The sequence below is a fragment of the Ascaphus truei genome, chromosome 8, assembly GCF_040206685.1.
Source record: "Ascaphus truei isolate aAscTru1 chromosome 8, aAscTru1.hap1, whole genome shotgun sequence".
In the NCBI taxonomy this organism is placed as follows: domain Eukaryota; kingdom Metazoa; phylum Chordata; class Amphibia; order Anura; family Ascaphidae; genus Ascaphus; species Ascaphus truei.
In genome coordinates this window covers 32170181-32189955 of record NC_134490.1, presented here as the reverse complement: position 1 = coordinate 32189955, position 19775 = coordinate 32170181, and the positions used below count along the sequence as shown (strand labels likewise).

Sequence of the window (19775 nt, the reverse complement as noted above, 5' to 3'; positions counted from 1 at the left end):
CTGGATTTTATTGGGTGTTAACTGGAGGTGCAAGGTGCCCCATCAGTGTTTTTTGGGGTTAAAACCTAAAACTGGGATCTCTATTTATTTATCCCTATTGTGAATGATTAATAATGGCTTTTTATAAAGCTGGAAAAGTGTAATGCATTAAATACGGGGTAGTCTTCCAATGGCTTGTCCTCCCCCACGTTCCCCCAGGTGATGTGATGGGTCCCACTGTGAATAACCTGGATAACCTACTGCGGCTGCCGTTTGGGTGCGGGGAACAGAATATGATCCACTTCGCCCCCAACGTGTTTGTACTGAAGTATCTACAGAAGACCAAACAGCTGTGTGCAGAGGTGGAGAGCGAGGCTGTGGATTATCTGCTTCAAGGTGGGGGGCCCCGGTGCCTCTGCACTGGGGGGACTGTGAGAACACCCTAGGGGAGGGGGGTTATCAGTCTTTCCTTCAGATACATTATAACATTGTAGTGTATGTTTGTTACACGTATGTGTGACCTCCCAGTGAGACTCAATTCTCATCATCAGACTGCACTTTCCAATGGGTGAGAATCCATTCTAATGAGAAAAACTTGATTCCAGTGAGGAGGGCTTTCATCCCCAGTGGGGGAGACTTTCCTCCCCAGTGGGGGAGACTTTCCTCCCCAGTGAGGGAGACTTTCCTCCCCAGTGAGGGAGACTTTTCTCCCCACTGAGTGAGACTTTCCTCCCCAGTGAGGGAGACTTCTCTTGCTTATGAGTGGAACTGCCTTTCCAATAAGTGAGACCTCTCCCCAATGATTGGGACTTCCCTTCTCAATGAGTAGGGCAGCCTTCCCAGTGAGTGAGTCTCTTCTACCTCCCTCCCCCCCCCCCCCCAGTGACTGAGTCTGCCTTCCCAATGAGTGGAACTTGCCTTCCAATGAGTAGAGGAGAGTACCTCCTTACTATTGAGTGGGGTTGCCTTCTCTTGAGTGCAACTGCCCTCCCTAGTGAGTGGACTTGCCAGCTCTGTAACCTCGCCTCACTTTTATACAGGTTACCAACGTCAACTAACGTACAAGAGGCAGGATGGATCGTACAGCGCTTTTGGAGAAAGGGACTCGTCTGGGAGTATGTGGTAAGAAGTAAAAGTGAGTAGTGTAGGTTATAAACCGAGTGCCGCCTTACATACGGTGATCTCACCACCCATCCCTCTCGCAGGCTCACCGCCTTTGTGCTGAAATCCTTTGCTCAGTCCCGGGGTTTCATCTTCATTGACCCGGGGGAGCTTTCTGCTGCCAAAGACTGGATCATCCAACACCAGAAGAGAGACGGGTCCTTCCCAGCCATGGGCCGGATCCTAAATAAGGACATCCAGGTAACCAAACAGGAGAACGAACTGTGAGAACACCCCGGGGGTGAAGGGGAGGGGGCTTTAGCCTCTCCTTCAGTTAAATTGTAACGTAGTGTTACATATATATGTGTATGTATGTATATATATATATATATATATATATATATATATATATATATATATATATATATATATATATATATATATATATATATAATATATATATATACGGTCCTCGCTTATCCAACGGAATGCGTCCCGCAAACCGCCGTGGGATTGCGGGTCAATGTTATTCGGCAGCGGCGACCATCGGATAAGCGGGTCTGATGTCGGATAATGCATCCGTCATACTGCATTATGCGGCGTCGGATAAGGCATCCGTCGGTAAGCGAGGACCCACTGTGTGTGTGTGTGTTTTTATATATATATATATATATATGTGTATATATATGTGTATATATACATGTATGTATATAATATGTAGCTATAGATATACATGTTTGTGTACATGTACACACATTTATATACTGTATTTGTGTGTCTGTGTACGTATAATGTATAGTAGTAGATATGTCTGTGTATAAGTATGTAATGGCGGCTATTCTGTGCTATCACTGCCATTGAATAATAATAATAACGTGTGTAACATTTCTTGCCATGAGGAGCGTTGTGTGTGTGTTACTGTCTTTCCTTCACGTCCTGTTGTAGGGAGGGAATCACGGGAAGATCGCTCTGACCGCGTATGTAGCCGCGGCGCTGCTGGAGACCGGCGTCACCTCTGAGGTGAGAGCGAGCGGTTGGATCCTTGTGACGCCGACTTTGGCTAAAATGAAATTTCCTTTTTACCATCCTGACCCAAACCTCTTAAGTGTTAAACCCCGCAGGAGTTTCTAGGCTGCCTTACTTCGTTTAAATAAAAATAAAAAAAGTGATTTTTTCTCGGATTCTTTACTTTTCTGTTATAATAATAATATTGTGTGATTTGTGCCTGCGACGCATTTACCGATATCCGCCCACTTTGCATCCCTAGGAAGAACGAGTTGCAGTCTCTAAAGCGAAGCTGTTTTTAGAGTCCCACCTATTTTCGGCAGATGACCCTTACACCACGGCGCTGACGGCGTATGCCCTGACGCTGCTGCGTAGCACTTACGCGCCTGTGGCTCTCCGTAAAATGAATGGCATGGCTATAACGCAAGGTACGGTTGGCTCTCTGACGGCCCCCGGGTGCTTGGGAAACTGGTATAAATGTGGGATTCTTGCCAGTGTCAACTCTACTGTGTAGGGCAGGGGAGGAACGGAGAGAGGAAAGCACAGTAGGGTGACGGAGAATGGATAAGCAAAGGGGACAAAGGTGTGGGGTAGTCACAGATGAAAGGGACCGTTAGGATGAGAAGTGGTGGAAGGGTCGGTGATTGGGGCAATGACAGAAAGGGACATTCGGAAGGAAGGACGTGTATATAGAGAGAGACGCGGGATAGACACGAAGAGAAGGGACAGGCACAGAGTGCAGAAAGAACAGGAACAAAGCATGGTCATAGACAGAAGGGACATTCACGTTGAGAAGGAGCAGAGGGGACAGTGACAAAGGACATGCAGTGTTGTCATGTGGACCTTCTCATTAACCCCAGTCCAGGGCCCAGACTCGTCTGTGTGTCCCTCTGTGGCTAATAATTATAATATAGTTCTCTTTATTTTTTACAGATGGCTTCACACACTGGAGTTTAACGGGGACCGTGGCCACAGAGGAGGACACTTTTATGGGGTTTAACGACGGCCTCTCGCAGTCAGGTAACGAGCACCTCACTGCACTCTATTAAATAACCCTTTCAGTGCCAGAGGCGCCTGCGACGCAACGTCCATGCCTCCTAGGATCAAAGTGAACAGTAGCATGTTCTATAGGTTGAAATGTAGGTGATTGATTTTAAAACACATCAGACAAGTTTAAGCATCTTAAGATCATGTTTCAAACTTTGAATAATAACCAAGTGCTTTGTAGAGTTTTTACAATCTTTAACTCGTCTCTTTTGTGTTAAGGCGTTTTGCTAACCGTACATGCAGGTAAAAGGCTGGTTCAGACGTTTCCCCTTGTGGTGTTTTGTTTGGCTAACGATGGCTGTGTAATTAGTTTACAGAGATAATGGCAAAGAACAATAATTAATGACCCGACAATGTTCGAAGGAATCAGAAAGTAGACACAGGCTTTTTTTTTACACGGGAAGCAAATATGTGAAAATGTAACTTTAAAGGGGGATTGAATCTGTTTTAGGAAGCAGATTCTGAAATTAACTTTTTTTGTGCCTGCTATGTGGAACTGCCACTTTAAACAGCACTAAGGCACCCTAATAGAGTACTCCGTTTTGGGGTTGGGCTGTTAACCCCTTCACTGCCAGAAGGGCGAGTAACACATTGCTTTGCAGTGAAGGGGTTCGAATGTGCAGAAAGAAGCTTCTCTCCGCTATTCGGTCGGCGACGCTTGAGATCTCTGCTTCTCTCCTCCTGTGCTCCCCAGTGGTTTCCGCCGAAGTGGAAATGACGGCTTACGCTCTGCTCACGTACACACTTCTCGGAGACGTGGCTTCTGCTCTGCCTGTCGTTAAGTGGCTCTCCCAGCAGCGCAACGCACTGGGAGGATTTTCATCCACGCAGGTAAGATATGGGTGTGTGTGTATATCTATCATCTTTACCCAGAGCTGCCCACTATGGGCGGAACGCGTCGGGAAACATAGTGCATCTCTGATGCATGTACCTTTCCCAGTACGTCTCTGTTGCATGTGCCTTTCCCAGTACGTCTCTGATGGGATTTTTACGTATTTATATGCTACGATTGTAAAGGACGATTACAGAAGATTTTACTGTACTGTGTTTGGACACATGTTGCCGAGTTTGTCTTGCTTGTGTGTGACGTGTATAAATGTGTGTATCTGTATATACTTTGTCCCTAAACCTACCTGATTATCTATGACACCTGACCTGTGTGTGTATGTATATATACATATATAATATTTACCTAAACCTGCCCTGATTGTTTTCCTATGTTATATACTGTATATGTATAGATTTATATATACATATACATTATTTAAGTTATGGCGGGTGAAAAAGGCAAAAAAAAACCTCCACCCTAAGCATATAGCCAATAAAAATATCACTTGTGAGCACATTCACATGTCTTAGACCAGCGGTGCGCAAAGTGGGGGTCGTGGCAGTATTTTCAGGGGGCGTGGCGGCTACAGAGGTCCCGCGCTCTTCCCCAAGGCATTTAAATGAAATGCCGGGGGGACCGCACGAGGCCTCTGAAGCTTCTCCTATCTGATCTTTGGCGGCACGTCACCATGGTAACTGGCGTCAAATGACGTCGCGTTGCCATGTGACGTCACGTTGCCATGTGACGTCACGTTGCCATGTCAACGTGACGTCAAATGACGTTGCGTTGCCATGTGACGTCTCGTTGCCATGGCAACGTGACATAACATGTTCCGGCGACACCATTTGACGCCGAGGAGGGGGGGGGGGGGGCGCGAGCAGGCAGGTGGGGCGCAGGTTAAAAACTTTGTGCACACCTGTCTTAGACAGGTCTGCAACCCTACCTTTCACCATTATCACCCCAGCATACAGTGCTTCCACTGCAGCAAGGGATACATATATACGGTGGGTTTGGGTGTATGGGTGTATGTATATATAAATATTACATGTGTGCATCTGTATATGCTCTGTCTCTAACCTACCTGATTTGCTTCTGACACCTGTGTCCTTATATGTGTGTGTATGTATATATAGATATATATATATATATATATATATATATATATATATATATATATATATATATATATATATATATATATATATATATACACACACACACACATCTATATATATATTATCTATAGGACACCTGTGTAGCGCTGCAGTCTCTCGCCGAGTACGCTATACTTTCCTACGTTGGCGGCGTCAACCTCACGATATCTTTGGCATCGACCAACCTGGATTATCAGGAGACTTTCGAGCTCAACAAGCACAATAAGAAGATTCTGCAGACGGCAGTGGTGAGTTGCAGGCCTCTCCGGCGGTGAAAAGGTTAATGTCCCCGCGGCCTGAATATTGCATGATGTCCCGCATATAACTGCCTCTGTGTTTCCCATATCCAGATCCCCACCATCCCAACCGGTTTATTTGTTAGCGCTAAAGGGGAAGGCTGCTGCTTAATGCAGGTAAGAAAACCACGCAGAGCACTGAAGGTCCAATCCCTGGCAGCCTGCCAAAAAAAAAATATATATATATATTTATTTTAAAAACAAATGTAACCAGACATAAAGCAAAGATCAGGCTGTTTTGGTTTATTTAGGAAATTGAGAATCATTTTAGCGGGGGCTCAATTTTCTCTTTGCTCAACCTCGTGCCCACCCTGTCCCTGTTAGGCCTTGATTAGACTAGGTCCGGCAGTGCACGCGTGCTCCCCCGTGACGTCACTAGGGCGATGCGCACCCCCGAAACCTGCACTGCAGGCAGGAGAAATTGGGAGGCGACAGAGAGGCGTGGCCAAGTGCGGTTCGCCCTCATTGGCTGGACGCTCACGTGACGCGGCCGCCGCACGCCAAATGAAAAAAATATGAAAATCTCCTTAGGGAAAAACTCGCACGGTCGCTCTGCGGCACTCGCGCCGCGCGCCAACTATGTGCAGCTGCATTGGAGCGCATTGATTTGTTCCCCGTCGGTGTAAGCACGGCCTTAGAGTCAGTAAAGATAAGGAGGGAGGAGAGAGGGGCTTTGCCTGTGTAAACTCTTTGCTGAATAAACAGTGATATCACACAGAGGGAAGCGGCCAGAAATCAAACCCCTCCCAAGTCTCCGTGTTCACAAGGAGACATTAAATAATGACATACATTTCTCTGCGTGTCTGATGTTTGGCTGTCAATCACCCAGATTTAGGGCCATGTATACTTAGCACCATTCTGCCTTGCGGTGCAGGAACAAATACAGCCTATTCAAGTCAATAGGGCTTCTTGTGGAATAGCTGCTTTGTAAATATGGGATAGCAGCCCTTTAACTATGTCGCTGCATCAGGTCACTTTACCCCTAGGAGGAGCTGCACTAATAGGTTCATTGCACTGCTGGCAACAAGCAAGTTCAAATCTGCCGTGCGGAACCAGCTGCAAAATGTGTCCCGAAAGCGCTCAGCACTGTGTCCTTCTAACAGATCGACGTCCATTACAACGTTCCTGACCCCGTGGCTAAGCCGGCATTTCAGCTCCTGGTCAACCTGAAGGAGCCAAAGCCAAACAAGCACCGGAGACACGCACAGCGCCACACCGACGCCGGCCGCCACGAGTCGCCGCTCCGAGAACGCACACTGCCGGACGATGACGACCCCGGGTCCCACCAGGATCACCAGGAGTACAAAGTGACGCTGGAGGCTTGCAGCAGGTGATGGGCGGGATTGTGGCATCTACAAGGTTCCACGTGGCTTCTGTAGTGTTCCACGTGGCTTCTGTAGTGTTCCACATGGCTTCTGTAGTGTTCCACGTGGCTTCTGTAGGATTTCACATGTCATTGGCCCTTTTAACTGCGTATAATTTGAGAAGCTCGTTAATCAGGGTTTTTTTAATTGATGCAGATGATTAGTCAGGGAGGTTTGTGACTTTAAAGAAAGGTGAAAGTGACAGACCGAGACGATGCATTATTACAGGGGCGCACAAACTTTTTTTGCGGCGCCCCCCCTGCCTTACCTCCTCCGTTGGCCGCCCCCCTCCTTACCTCACGCGGCCTCAAATGACGCCTCTGGGTCGTGTCACATGTCCCGCTGCGTCATTTGACGTCACGTTACCAGGGCAACCGTGACGTCAAATGACCCCACGGCTTCATTTGACGCGGCGTTGCCATGGTCACGCGTCCTGAAGCCGGCTGAAACCCGGTAAGTAGAGGTTGCAGAGGACTTGTGCGGTCCCCAGGCATTTAATTTAAATGCCTGGGGGTGAGAGCACGAGATCTCTGCAACCGCCTGCGAACCCCAAAAAAATCACGCGACCCCCAGTTTACGCACCGCTGCATTATTATATACAGATTACATAACTCCAGGGAAATCTCACTCTTTTGATAGGGGAAAATGACAGCTGTCACGGTTCCCTCTGCCCTGTCTCACCATAACGGATCCTCTCTGTCTCTGTTCCCCATGCTCCATTTCACTGTGATTGTCTGTGTCCCCTCTGCTCCTTCTCTTTGTGACTGTCACTTTTCTCTCTCCTTCTGTCTCTGTTTCATTCTCTCCTCTGTGACTCTCTGTCCTACCTGTCCCCTCCTGTCTCTCGGCGAATGCCCTATTTTCTCTATCCATGTCCCTCTCTCTGTGACTGTCCCTTTTCTTTCTGTTTGTCCTACCTGTCCCCTCCTCTCCCTCTCTCCGTGACTGTCCCTTCCTCTCCCTCTCTCTGTGACTGTCCCCTCCTCTCCCTCTCTCTGTGACTGTCCCCTGCTCTCCCTCTCTCTCTGTGAGTGTGTCCTCCTCTCCCTCTCTCTATGACTGTGTCCTCCTCTCCCTCTCTCCGTGACTGTGTCCTCCTCTCCCTCTCTCCGTGACTGTGTCCTCCTCTCCCCGTGACTGTGTCCTCCTCTCCCTCTCTCTGTGACTGTTCCCTCCTCTCCCTCTCTCTTTGACTGTCCCCTCCTCTCCCTCTCTCTGTGACTGTGTCCTCCTCTCCCTCTCTCTGTGACTGTGTCCTCCTCTCCCTCTCTCCGTGACTGTGTCCTCCACTCCCTCTCTCTGTGACGGTGTCCTCCTCTCCCTCTCTCTGTGACGGTGTCCTCCTCTCCCTCTCTCTGTGACTGCCCCCCCTCTCCCTCTCTCCGTGACTGTGTCCTGCTCTCCCTCTCTCCGTGACTGTGTCCTGCTCTCCCTCTCTCCGTGACTGTGTCCTCCTCTCCCTCTCTCTGTGAGTGTGTCCTCCTCTCCCTCTCTCCGTGACAGTGTCCTCCTCTCCCTCTCTCCGTGACAGTGTCCTCCTCTCCCTCTCTCTGTGACTGTGTCCTCCTCTCCCTCTCTCTGTGACTGTGTCCTCCTCTCCCTCTCTCCGTGACTGTGTCCTCCTCTCCCTCTCTCTGTGACTGTGTCCTCCTCTCCCTCTCTCTGTGACTGTGTCCTCCTCTCCCTCTCTCCGTGACTGTGTCCTCCTCTCCCTCTCTCTGTGACTGTCCTCCTCTCCCTCTTTCTGTTTGTCCTACCTGTCCCCTCCTCTCCCTCTCTCTGTGACTGTCCATTTTCTCTCTCTCTTAGTCCTATATGTCCCCTCCTCTCCCTCTCTCCGTGACTGTCCCTTCCTCTTCCTCTCTCTGTGACTGTCCCCTCCTCTCCCTCTCTCTGTGAGTGTGTCCTCCTCTCCCTCTCTCTGTGACTGTGTCCTCCTCTCCCTCTCTCTGTGACTGTGTCCTCCTCTCCCTCTCTCCGTGACTGTGTCCTCCTCTCCCTCTCTCTGTGACTGTCCTCCTCTCCCTCTTTCTGTTTGTCCTACCTGTCCCCTCCTCTCCCTCTCTCTGTGACTGTCCATTTTCTCTCTCTCTTAGTCCTATATGTCCCCTCCTCTCCCTCTCTCCGTGACTGTCCCTTCCTCTTCCTCTCTCTGTGACTGTCCCCTGCTCTCCCTCTCTCTGTGACTGTCCCCTGCTCTCCTTCTCTCTGTGACTATCCCCTGCTCTCCCTCTCTCTGTGACTGTCCCCTCTTCTCCCTCTCTCCGTGACTGTGTCCTCCTCTCCCTCTCTCTGTGACTGTGTCCTCCTCTCCCTCTCTCCGTGACTGTGTCCTCCTCTCCCTCTCTCTGTGACTGTGTCATCCTCTCCCTCTCTCCGTGAATGTGTCCTCCTCTCCCTCTCTCCGTGACTGTGTCCTCCTCTCCCTCTCTCCGTGACTGTGTCCTCCTCTCCCTCTCTCTGTGACTGTGTCCTCCTCTCCCTCTCTCCGTGACTGCCAACCCCTCTCTCCGTGACTGTGTCCTTCTCTCCCTCTCTCTGTGACTGTGTCCTCCTCTCCCTCTCTCCGTGACTGTGTCCTCCTCTCCCTCTCTCTGTGACTGTGTCCTTCTCTCCCTCTTTGCTGTCTGTATTTAATTCTATAACCGTTGCAGGCTAATACCAGCCTATGTACAGGAGGGGGCATTGAAAGGGTTACACGATAAAACTCCAGTTTTCCATGCATCTGTTAACGAGACAGCCCTTGTTTAATAACATTAAAAGTCAGTGAGGTCATTAGTGTTTCCACCATAAACATGGAGCCGGCCGTATAAATAAGGCTGTGATGACAGACGGAGTATTTATTTAAGTGGATAGAGATATGTTGGGTATACGACACTCTGAGCCATAAATCCACATTGGGATATCACTAATGGTATCTTGGTGCGTCACTGCAAAATGTTTGTCACCATGGACACTGTATGGGGGAATTTCAGTGGTGTGTGGGGGTCCGACTTTAACCCCTGAAGATCAATGGGGTTCATGTGATAGAGGGTATATATATATATATATATATATATATATATATATATATATATATATATATATATATATATATATATATATATACTAACTAATGTACAGTGCCCTGGATAAGGGCGCTATATAAGTGTTATAAATAAATAAATTAATTAATATGGATAAATAGGAGGAGTTATAGGGAGAGGTTATATGGGGCAATAGGAGGAGTTATATGGGGCAATAGGAGGAGTTATGGGGAGAGGTTATATGGAGCAATAGGACGAGTTATAGGCAGCGGTTATATGGAGCAATAGGAGGAGTTATGGGCAGCGGTTAAATGGGGCAATAGGAGGCATTATAGGGAGGTTATATGGTGCAATAGGAGGAGTTATAGGCAGCGGTTATATGCGGTAATAGGAGGAGCTATAGGGAGCGGTTATATGGGGCAATAGTACCACCTTGCTTTTAAAGTCACTTCAGCGCTGTGTTAACCGCATTGTCTCTAATGTAACTTTTTTCCCTTTTCCCGTTAAGGTGGCTTCACTCGGGTGCTTCTAATATGGCGGTGCTAGAGGTGTCTCTGCTGTCAGGCTTCCGTGCAGACATTGAGAGCTTGGAGCAGGTAACATACCGTGCAGTACCACTACTTTTCTCAGAGTATTGCTATTCCAGCACAGCTCAGTGTTATTGTCGCCTCCATCGAAGTAGGGGAGCTTGGTTCAGACCCGGTATCGGCTTCTTGACCTTGGGCCAAGCTGCTTCTGAGATACTTACTGGGGAAGCTGCTGTGTTGATTCCATCTCCGGGGACCCCCTGCTTCCAGTGATACTTCGGTAGTGTGTGCCGGTATCTCCGGCAAGTTTAAAGTTCCCGGTCACACTGGCCAATAGGAACAGATGACATGACGGCTTCCTATTGGCCCGCATGACGTGGGACATTTAAACGCCGCCATTATGTTAGGCACACACTTCCCCCTGGCTGAAGGGAGACCGGCACCCTTTACAGAGGTAAGTATCTCGGGAAGCAGGGGGTCCCGGACCTGAAATTGACAGTTCAGCTCTGGAAACCCATCCCCCCCTTCAAAATTGTAATAAAAAAAATAATTCAAAAAGGAAACCTAGATTGCTGCTCTAAACCTCCATTTTCTTTCCCCTGGAGGGGACTGTACCCCACCGTACCAGATCGGGTGGAACGGCTCCTTCACAAACATCTTTGGCAAATATTTCACGAAAATGGGGAAGCGAATACACGGGTGAACTTTGTGATCTTGCTAAATCTGTACAATCTGTACAATCTGTACCGGTTTCCGCAGCTGTAATCATTCCGCGGAGCGGCACTTTCAAAGGGTGCAGTCATTCTTCCAGGAACTTAAGAGCCCCCACGCCTGCCAACAGGTCAGGTTTTCAGGATATCCCAGCTTTAGCACACGTGACGCAATCAGTCCCTGCTTCAGCACAGTTGGCTCAATCAGAGGCTCAGTCTTCAAAGGCTGAGCCTTTGATTGAACCGCCTGTGCTGAAGCTGGGATAGCCTGGAAAAGTGATCTGTTGGGGTGTGGGGGGGGGGGGGCTTGAGGACTGGAGTTGAGCACCTGTGCCTTAATGCAGGGGTGCGCAAACTGGGGGGGGGCGCGAGATTTTCCTGGGTGGGCCGGTGATTACCGAGGTCCCCGCGCTCTTCCCCAAGGCATTTAAAGTAAACGCCGGGGGACCGGGCGAGGCCTTTATAACTCGCTTACCTTGGCTTCCAGAGATGCGTCGTCATGGCAACGCGGTGTCGAAAGATGCTGCTGGGTCACGTGACGCCACGGTACCATGGCAACGTGACGTCACATGACCCCCGCGGCGGGAGTTGATGCCGGAGCCATGGAGGAGGGGGGGGCGCGAGCGGGGGGGGGGGGAGGGACAGCATGCAGGGGGAAAAGTTTGCGCACCCCTGCCTTAAGGCACACGCTGTGGATCCTGGAGGAGGGACGCTGGTTATAGGGGATTGAAATCTGCCTTTGGAGGGAGTGCAGTGAAAATCCGCTCAGATGGGAGCTTTTTACGACTTCCCAGTGGCCTGTGCTGAGTACAACATCTGGATTAAATTGAGTCGGAGGCTCTTTGTCTTGGAATGCTCCCCGTACTCGTGTTCTGCGAAGACATCGTGTTTATTACATATGGATATAAACTGTAACCGTCCTGTTTGACCCCGAGGATTTGACTGGGCAATGGGGGGGGGAGGGGGGATCTGCTAGGGCGGCTTTTAACTTTTCTGTTTAAAGGTGCAGTCCGTCCCACCTAGAACCTAATTGAATACATGGCAATGAGCTGGTTAATAGGTTAAAACTAAATGGTTGATGCTGTTGATAAAAAGGTATATTCCATTGATTTTTATATGTTTTATGTTAATTAAGTTTGGTAGGATCTACTGCTAAAGTTTAGAGTGGGTTTTTACTGTCTTTATCTCTGCTTAATCTAGGCCTCTTTATGAATAGATCTAAGTCTTGCAGTATATCTAGTTACCTTCTCGCTGGCATAGAGGTACGGAAGAGTTTTATAGGGAGCAAATATATATGGAGCAATAGGAGGAGTTAGAGGGAGAGGTTATATGGAGCAATAGGAAGAGTTATAGGGAGTGGTTATATGGGGCAATAGGAAGAGTTATATGGAGCAATAGGAGGTTATAGGGAGCGAATATATGGGGCAATAGGGGAATTTATATGGAGGGGTTATATGGAGCCATAGGGGAAGTTATAGGGAGCGTCTATATGGAGTTATAGGGAGCGGTTATATGGAGTAATAGGAGGAGTTATAGGGAGCGGTTATATGGAGTAATAAAGGAAATTATAGGGAGCGGTTATATGAAGTAATAGGGGGAGTTATAGGGAGCGGTTATATGTAATGAGAGGAATTCTACGGAGAGGGTATATGAAGAATTATGGCTTTTAGAAGATTTTACCACCGTTATTTAACTCATTACACAGATAACTGGCATTAGCTCACTTGTAAGGCAGTGCCTTTAACTATCACTAACCAGGGGGGCTGGTTGGTGGCTGTGACTTATGAACAATTCCCGGGTAATGCTTGGTGGCGCCTGTCTGCTTAGGGACCTCATAAAGCGGATTCCTATACCTGCCTCCACAACCCCCTTGCCCTCTACACATCTGCAATACCCCCACCCCCTCTCCAAAGCATTGCCGAGCTTAACCCCTTCTCTACCATATACGTTTCATTGGATGTTCACCTGCTTTTTAGCTGTTCGTTTTCTGAGGTGCATAGTCATACTTGGCATCATTTTGTAATGCAGCATGTTAATATATTTCAGGATGGGAATACAGCGCTTCACCCAAACCAGGAATAAACCTTTTGCCGTAAGAAGGGACAGATATTCATGCAGCCACCTCCGGGGGTGGAATATTGTCTGTCCATTCCTGCAATGCAGCCTTCAGAGGGGGGCGGGCGGCCAATGGTATTTTCTATTACAGGGGGTACCTCAGGGCATTGGGAGGTATGGGAATTTACCCCAAATTCCACACTGTGTAACTTGCCACGGCTGGGGTTGACGCCATACGGATATGAGTTAGTCCAGCAGTGAAAGAGTTAACAGTTGAGCTGCTTAGGTTAATAACTAACGGCCCCTCCTCCCTCCACCTCGTGCCCGCAGCAGCCCAAATAAAGGTGGGGTTGTTGAGGAGGGGCAGTTTGGTAAGTCCTGCACCCTGGGGGTAAGGAATCAGCATGGCACAGGCTGTCCCGGGCATTCCACAGCCCAGACGGAGCCCTCGCACAAAAATGTATCCGGGAAAAGTTTGATTCCCCGCGGGGACAGGAATTCTGCTTTTATTAGCCTCATTAGAGCAGCGTGTGTGTGTGTTTGGGGCAGAGGGAAGGCCACGGGGCGGGGGGGGGGGGGGTGGGGAGGGGGGGGCTCAACATACTTTGAAATCCCTCTCCAAAAACTAATGCATCCTATTATCATATCATGGAAACAAAGAAACTACTAAGGGAAGTTTTATAAGGGATCGCTGGCCTTCTGCTGTACTGAAGGGGTTAAACGTGGCTATGCCTTCCAGTGACCAGTGATCCAATAACACTGGAACTGTTAATACCGTGGGTTATAAGTAGGTGATTAACACCATTTAAACAAGTATTTATATACAAACACATTTCTACATGACTTTGAATGTCTATCATCCAGATGCTCCTCCGGTGAGTTTTTACAGTCTTCACTTAGGGGCCTATGCAGAGAGCAGCGCTATTTCAAAATTCGCCATTTTTTGGAGAAAATCGCGCAGAAAACAGCAGAAAATGGCGAGTTACGAAAAACGCGCCAATTTTTCTTTTCTATTTCTAAAACTCGCCTCGCGGCTGGCGAGAACCTCCATCTCGCCAGTTTTAAAAATATCCTAATGCAGAGAGGCGCGAACGGCATCTAGCGGCTGTTCGCGCCAATAAAATGGCGCGATTGTCTCCTTTTTGCCTCGCCAGAAAAAATTGGCAAGAAGCTGCCGCTCGCGGCCATAGCAAAGGGGAAAAAAAGGCGCGAATTTTTTTTTACACATTTCTGAAGCGCGCATCTCGCCAATTTAAACTCGCCACACGCATTCATGTTAAACATAGCAGAATTCGCACATTTCTGCATATGGAGAATAAAACTCTCCAAAAAAGCTACTTTTTAATAAACTCGCCAATTTTAAAATTCGCTGCTCTCTGCATAGGCCCCTTAATCTCTATTGGTATAAGACTGTTTGGAACAGTTGTATGTACAGGTGTATTGCTGTTCCAGTTCGCTGCTATCATTAACCAAAGAGATAAGGAGGAAGAAAAAAATAAGATTGGCATTATATAGAAATTCAACTTTTTCTCAATATACTGATTTTTGCTATCAGGGAGATTTCATATTTATTTTAGAAAGCCCTACGCATTAATAAATTGTTTAGAAAAAATAAATGTTGCCCACTGAATGGAACGTATTATTTCTTATTAAGAGGATGATACCCTCCTCCGTGAATGTCATAATTGGGACACCTTGGTATGTAATAAAACAAGAGGAGCATTAAGCCTTTTAACTTCTAAATCAGTGTCTGCTCTGAAAGCGTGTTTGAAATGAATGAGGAAAACGCTGTATTTTGTAGCGCGTTGTGGGAAGAGCGAGTCAATCTATTTGGACAAAGGTTCATAACACGGAGGGAAACGGGCAAAACAACATTTGAAACGCCATCAATTTGTGGATTTTGTCATCATACAGTATTGTCCTAGTACAGCTCAACCCTCTTATAACGCTGTGCTTGGGGTCCAAAGAATCATATCGCGGTATAAGCGGATCACGTTAGAAATAATGTACAATTGTATGCATTGTACAACAAAGTATTTAAGACACCAATAATCTGGTAGTCTGGTAATGTCTGACCAATGTAATTCTCACTCTGTTGCCGTCCAGGCACCGGTGGTGAAGTTGTCCAGAAAAGCCTTCAAACAAAAATGTGAATACTGAATACTACCGCAACTGTCACATTTTATGGCGACTTGAAAAGAAATGCGTTTAATATAATTTCACCAACTGCAAAACACTTCCATGTAACAATGACAATCTCATCTGTAACAAACCGTCCGGAAGAGGAAAAACAAAAAAACAACACACAAAACGCATTATTCTCATTAAGGCCGTGATGTATGAATAGTTACACTGACACCGTGGGTACTGGGGGAAAGCCATCGCCAACCTATTCCGCAGTGAATAATTCTCACAGCCACCTAGATGTCAAAGTAAATCTGTAGGTTGTTGTGCGGTGTTTTTCCGTGGTTACCAATTAATTTTTATATTAAATATTTAATTTCTCTGACACCGTTCAAGCAAATTATCTGACCGCTTAGTACAATAATCCATGTAATGTTTTGTATGAAGGATCCGGTCGATGAGATGTGTCGTTCCATTGTTTTTTTTTTTTTTATCACTTCAAAGAACAACACATTCATTCCATCTGGGGGCTGCACTGATTTGTTTGAAACTTCTGGCAGATCTAAGGTGGCAATCTCCACAAACCTGGGGCGCTTGGGGAGATCTAACTTAGGATGGCAGAAAGGTACCCCAAAAAAATTCACCTGTGGAGAGAGCCCACAAACATTAAAACAGACACAGAAAACACACACCCCAAGTGTCCACGATGTCTAGTTGATGTCTTCATTCTCGCTCTCTGTCATCCAAAAAACATGCTCTATTTTCTATTTGATGAATGGAACATTTAGATGAATGGAACATTCTAGAGAGCTGTTTTGAGTGAGGAGACTGATTTGGTGTATCTCTGACATCTATGATGCATCTCTAGGGGTAAAATACAGGTGGGAGTGTGCTTCTCTGTATAGATGTGTTAAAGGAGCAATTCATGCACTTTTTTTTTAGTTATTATTATTTTTTTAACACAGGTTTGAAGCAGGGGGTCTTCAGTGGTGGGGAGCCCCTGCTTCCCGAGATACAGACCTCCAAAGGGGGTGCCGGTATCCCGGCAATGTTTAAAGCTCCCGCGTCACGTGGCCAATAGGAAGCCGCACCTGATAACATCGCAGCTTCCTATTGGCTCGCAGGGCGTGGAAACTTTGAAACGTGGCCTTTACGTGAGCCCTGATAGCAGAGAGTAGTGGCTACCTGCACCTGCTAAGTAGGTCTGTATCTCCGGAAGCAGGGGGTCCCCGGAGCTGAAACTAAATAGGTACAGCTCGGCCCTGAGTGCGATCTGAGGAACGGAAAAGGAAGTCTCCGCCACTTTCGTTCCATCATCAAGAGCAGTCACGTGGCCGTGAAGCGCCAAAGGGGCGGTGGCACTCGAAAGCAATCAAAAGTAATCAAAAAAGCCATGCACGTCGAGCGAATTTTTGGATCCAATTGTACGGTTTGGCCACAAAGGGTAATCGTAAAGATGGCTAACGGGTGTGAACAGCGCTCACGTCTCTGCTTCCGAATGGATCGCCCTGATTTACTGTGAGGTGTCGGGGCAACCAGGACTGACCCAGCAGAACATCCCGTTCATTGTACCTTCTGTCTTTCAGCTGCTGATGAACAAGCAGATCGGACTGAAACGTTACGAGGTGGACGGGAGGAAAGTTCTCTTCTATTTTGATGAGGTGAGGATGTCCGTGGGAGGGGTTCTCGTTCAGGGTCTAATTCAATATCATTGGGGTCCATAGGGATTTTTCAGCCAACTGCAGATATAGAATAGGGCCCGTAGCATCTTCACTGCACCTTTTACACTTTCTACAGGGATTCTGTATTTTCCTTCTCGTGCACAAGTATTCCCCAGATGTCCAGCGTTCGGTCCATCTGAAACCCAGAAACTGTGACATTAACTCATCATTTTATCCACAGGATTTATGAGCCCCACTTCTGCCAGAACGGCCCGCAAGGCTTTGCATAGAGCGGCCTGTTTTATAACTATTGAATACAAAAAGAGATTGTGTATCCATGTGATGTTTTTTTGGGGCTGATGAAGGCAGCATACATATTTTATTACGAGATAATGGCGAAGAACAACAATTACCCAATAACATTAGGAAAACGCAGGACTTGGAGAAAATAAAAAACGTAATAAAAATATATTTAAGGGGGATTGAATCTTTCAAAAGGATGACCAGTTATACTCATTTTTAAAATAAACGACTTTTTGGCCGACACGTGCGATTGCAGCTTTGAGCGCCACGGCCCCTCCGGCATTCGCGATCACGTGGCTGCTCCTCGTGTGATCCCTCCGTCATTGATGACGGAAGTTGAGGAGTCGTCCTAGCGTTCCACTTCCACGTAGATTGTGTTCAACTCGATCTCCCCTATAAAACCAAGCAGGAATATTACGACGTGGGATCCCTGGAATGCGAGACCCCATGGCGTAGTCGCTACTTATAGAGAGCACCCAAAAGATTAAACGGCACTAGGGCCCCCTATAAAGGCTCCTCTTGGTTCCCTTTGGGATTGCCTTTGTTTAGTCTGAGGATCCCCTTTGGGACACGGAACCCTGATGAAGTGAGGGCAGATAACCCGTCAAGCGAGATCTACTAAAAGCGAACGGTCGTTAAAGTGCAACAGGGCAAGGCTAGCATCAAATGAATAAGCAAATAAAGATTTCGAATAGCAAAAATGTGCAGTCCGCGCCTGGTTACCTTCTGCTGTCGGCTTGTCGTGTTTACGGCCGTAGTGAGGCGATCTTAACGGCTTAGAGAGGTGTCGCTGCTTGTTCCTCTGATGGTGTCACTGCTGTCGCAGCTGTGGCCTGCTCCCTCCGAGGAGTTAACATCTGGACAGAGATGACATCATCTCCTGTGATATGACCTTGACACATTATTACTGTGACCTTGAGAGAGACAGCATATGGTCGGGTCTCCTGTACCTCAATAAGATGCATGACATCATCAGCAATGACATCACGCCATGCATAGGGTCTCCCACCCAGCCCCCCGGGACCACCCACCCTTACAAGCTATTTTTACAACATGTATTCAGTTCTCTGTTTCTGATGTTACCCGAGCAGAAATGTCCCCACCCAACAAACTGCTAATTAACTCATTCTTCTACATCGTAAGTATTTCAAATGGAAGCTTCATTATTCAGGTACATCAAACATACTATTGAAGAAAACCTTTGGCATGTTTGTTTAACCGCTACACTGCCAGAGTGGCAGCAAAAGGGGTTAATAAAATTAGCTTATTTGTGAATTATTTTTAATTTGTTACACAATATAACACTCCAGTTTGCTGTGGAATATTGTTCAAGAAGTGGTTAAAGACTTGTTGCCTTCTAGTTTCACCCTTTTTGTAGCCATCCCTCCAAATTCCTGTCTCTTTCTAAGTGGGAGAAAACGCTCCACTGAAAATCTTTGCTTCGTGGGATAGAGCAAGATGGCAGATAGGAGATGATCAGTTATCTCCAGTCTGATGATGTCACTGCCCTCACTTCGAAGGGAGAGCCAATAAACTGCTCGGATGAGACACGCAGGGGATTCTGGGAGAAGGAGATGGCAAGCGTCGTGTGAATGTATCCAACTCAGAGCTGAAGTTTCTTTATTCTGAGCTATGTCATTTAAGGATACAAATATATAGAGGTTGCACCCCAGGGGTGGCTGCACGGTTGTTTTTATTAGGCAGCTGGTTGTGCCTTCGATTGAAATACCCCTAAGGAAGTCTCCCTAGAATGGTAAATCTGGTCGTGGCCATTTCGCCGTGACCAAATGGCCGCCGGCGCTTTGCCGCTGGAATCCGCGCTGCCGGTCGCTTCTAAGGTAAGTTTAATTACTGCTTAGGATAGGGGTTAATGTAAGGGTTTTAGAGTAAGAGCTTATGGTAGGGGGTGTTAGGATAAGGGCTTAGGGTAGGGGTTTTTGGGGTAAGGCACTTACCTTGGCAGCGACGTGCCCGGCGGTGGGGTGTGTCGCGGCGAAGTGCCGGTGGCTATTTGGCGAACGGCCGCAATCGAATGTCTTGGACCGAGCCTCCCCGTGCCATTGGCTGGCTATTAACTGGCATAAGGATGAAGAGTTAAACTGTCCGCTTCTTCCAGATACCCAGTCAGTGCATGACCTGCGTCCAACTGCAAGCGTACAGGGAATACATTGTGGGCAAAACCGCGCCGGTGCCAGTTAAAATTTACGACTACTATGAACCAAGTAAGTGCTATGTCAGCAGGGCAATCCCACTTCAAGGGTCAGGCCCTTCTGGGACCAACATGTCCTAATGGCAGTGACATATTTAAGGGGTCACGCTCTCCAAGGAGTAAAGAGCACTACTAGCAGTGACATGTTTAAGGGGTCACCCTCTCCTAGGAGTAAAGAGCACTACTAGCAGTGACATGTTTAAGGGGTCATGCTCTGTTAGGAGTAAAGAGCACTACTAGCAGTGACATGTTTAAGGGGTCACCCTCTCCTAGGAGTAAAGAGCACTACTAGCAGTGACATGTTTAAGGGGTCACCCTCTCCTAGGAGTAAAGAGAGCTACTAGCAGTGACATGTTTAAGGGGTCACCCTCTCCTAGGAGTAAAG

General features: G+C 47.5%; 1 protein-coding gene across 1 annotated transcript in view; it reads left to right on the top strand.

The window, feature by feature from the left end:
• Positions 1 to 19775, top strand: part of CPAMD8 (C3 and PZP like alpha-2-macroglobulin domain containing 8) — a 118737-nt gene that overhangs the window by 83963 nt on the left and 14999 nt on the right. Inside the window, 13 exon segments of the mRNA XM_075611224.1 lie at positions 199 to 375; positions 1020 to 1101; positions 1185 to 1341; positions 2026 to 2100; positions 2348 to 2513; positions 3019 to 3105; positions 3827 to 3963; positions 5208 to 5363; positions 5466 to 5528; positions 6515 to 6741; positions 10310 to 10397; positions 16804 to 16878; positions 19298 to 19403. Of these exon segments, the coding sequence (XP_075467339.1) occupies positions 199 to 375; positions 1020 to 1101; positions 1185 to 1341; positions 2026 to 2100; positions 2348 to 2513; positions 3019 to 3105; positions 3827 to 3963; positions 5208 to 5363; positions 5466 to 5528; positions 6515 to 6741; positions 10310 to 10397; positions 16804 to 16878; positions 19298 to 19403 (1596 nt within the window).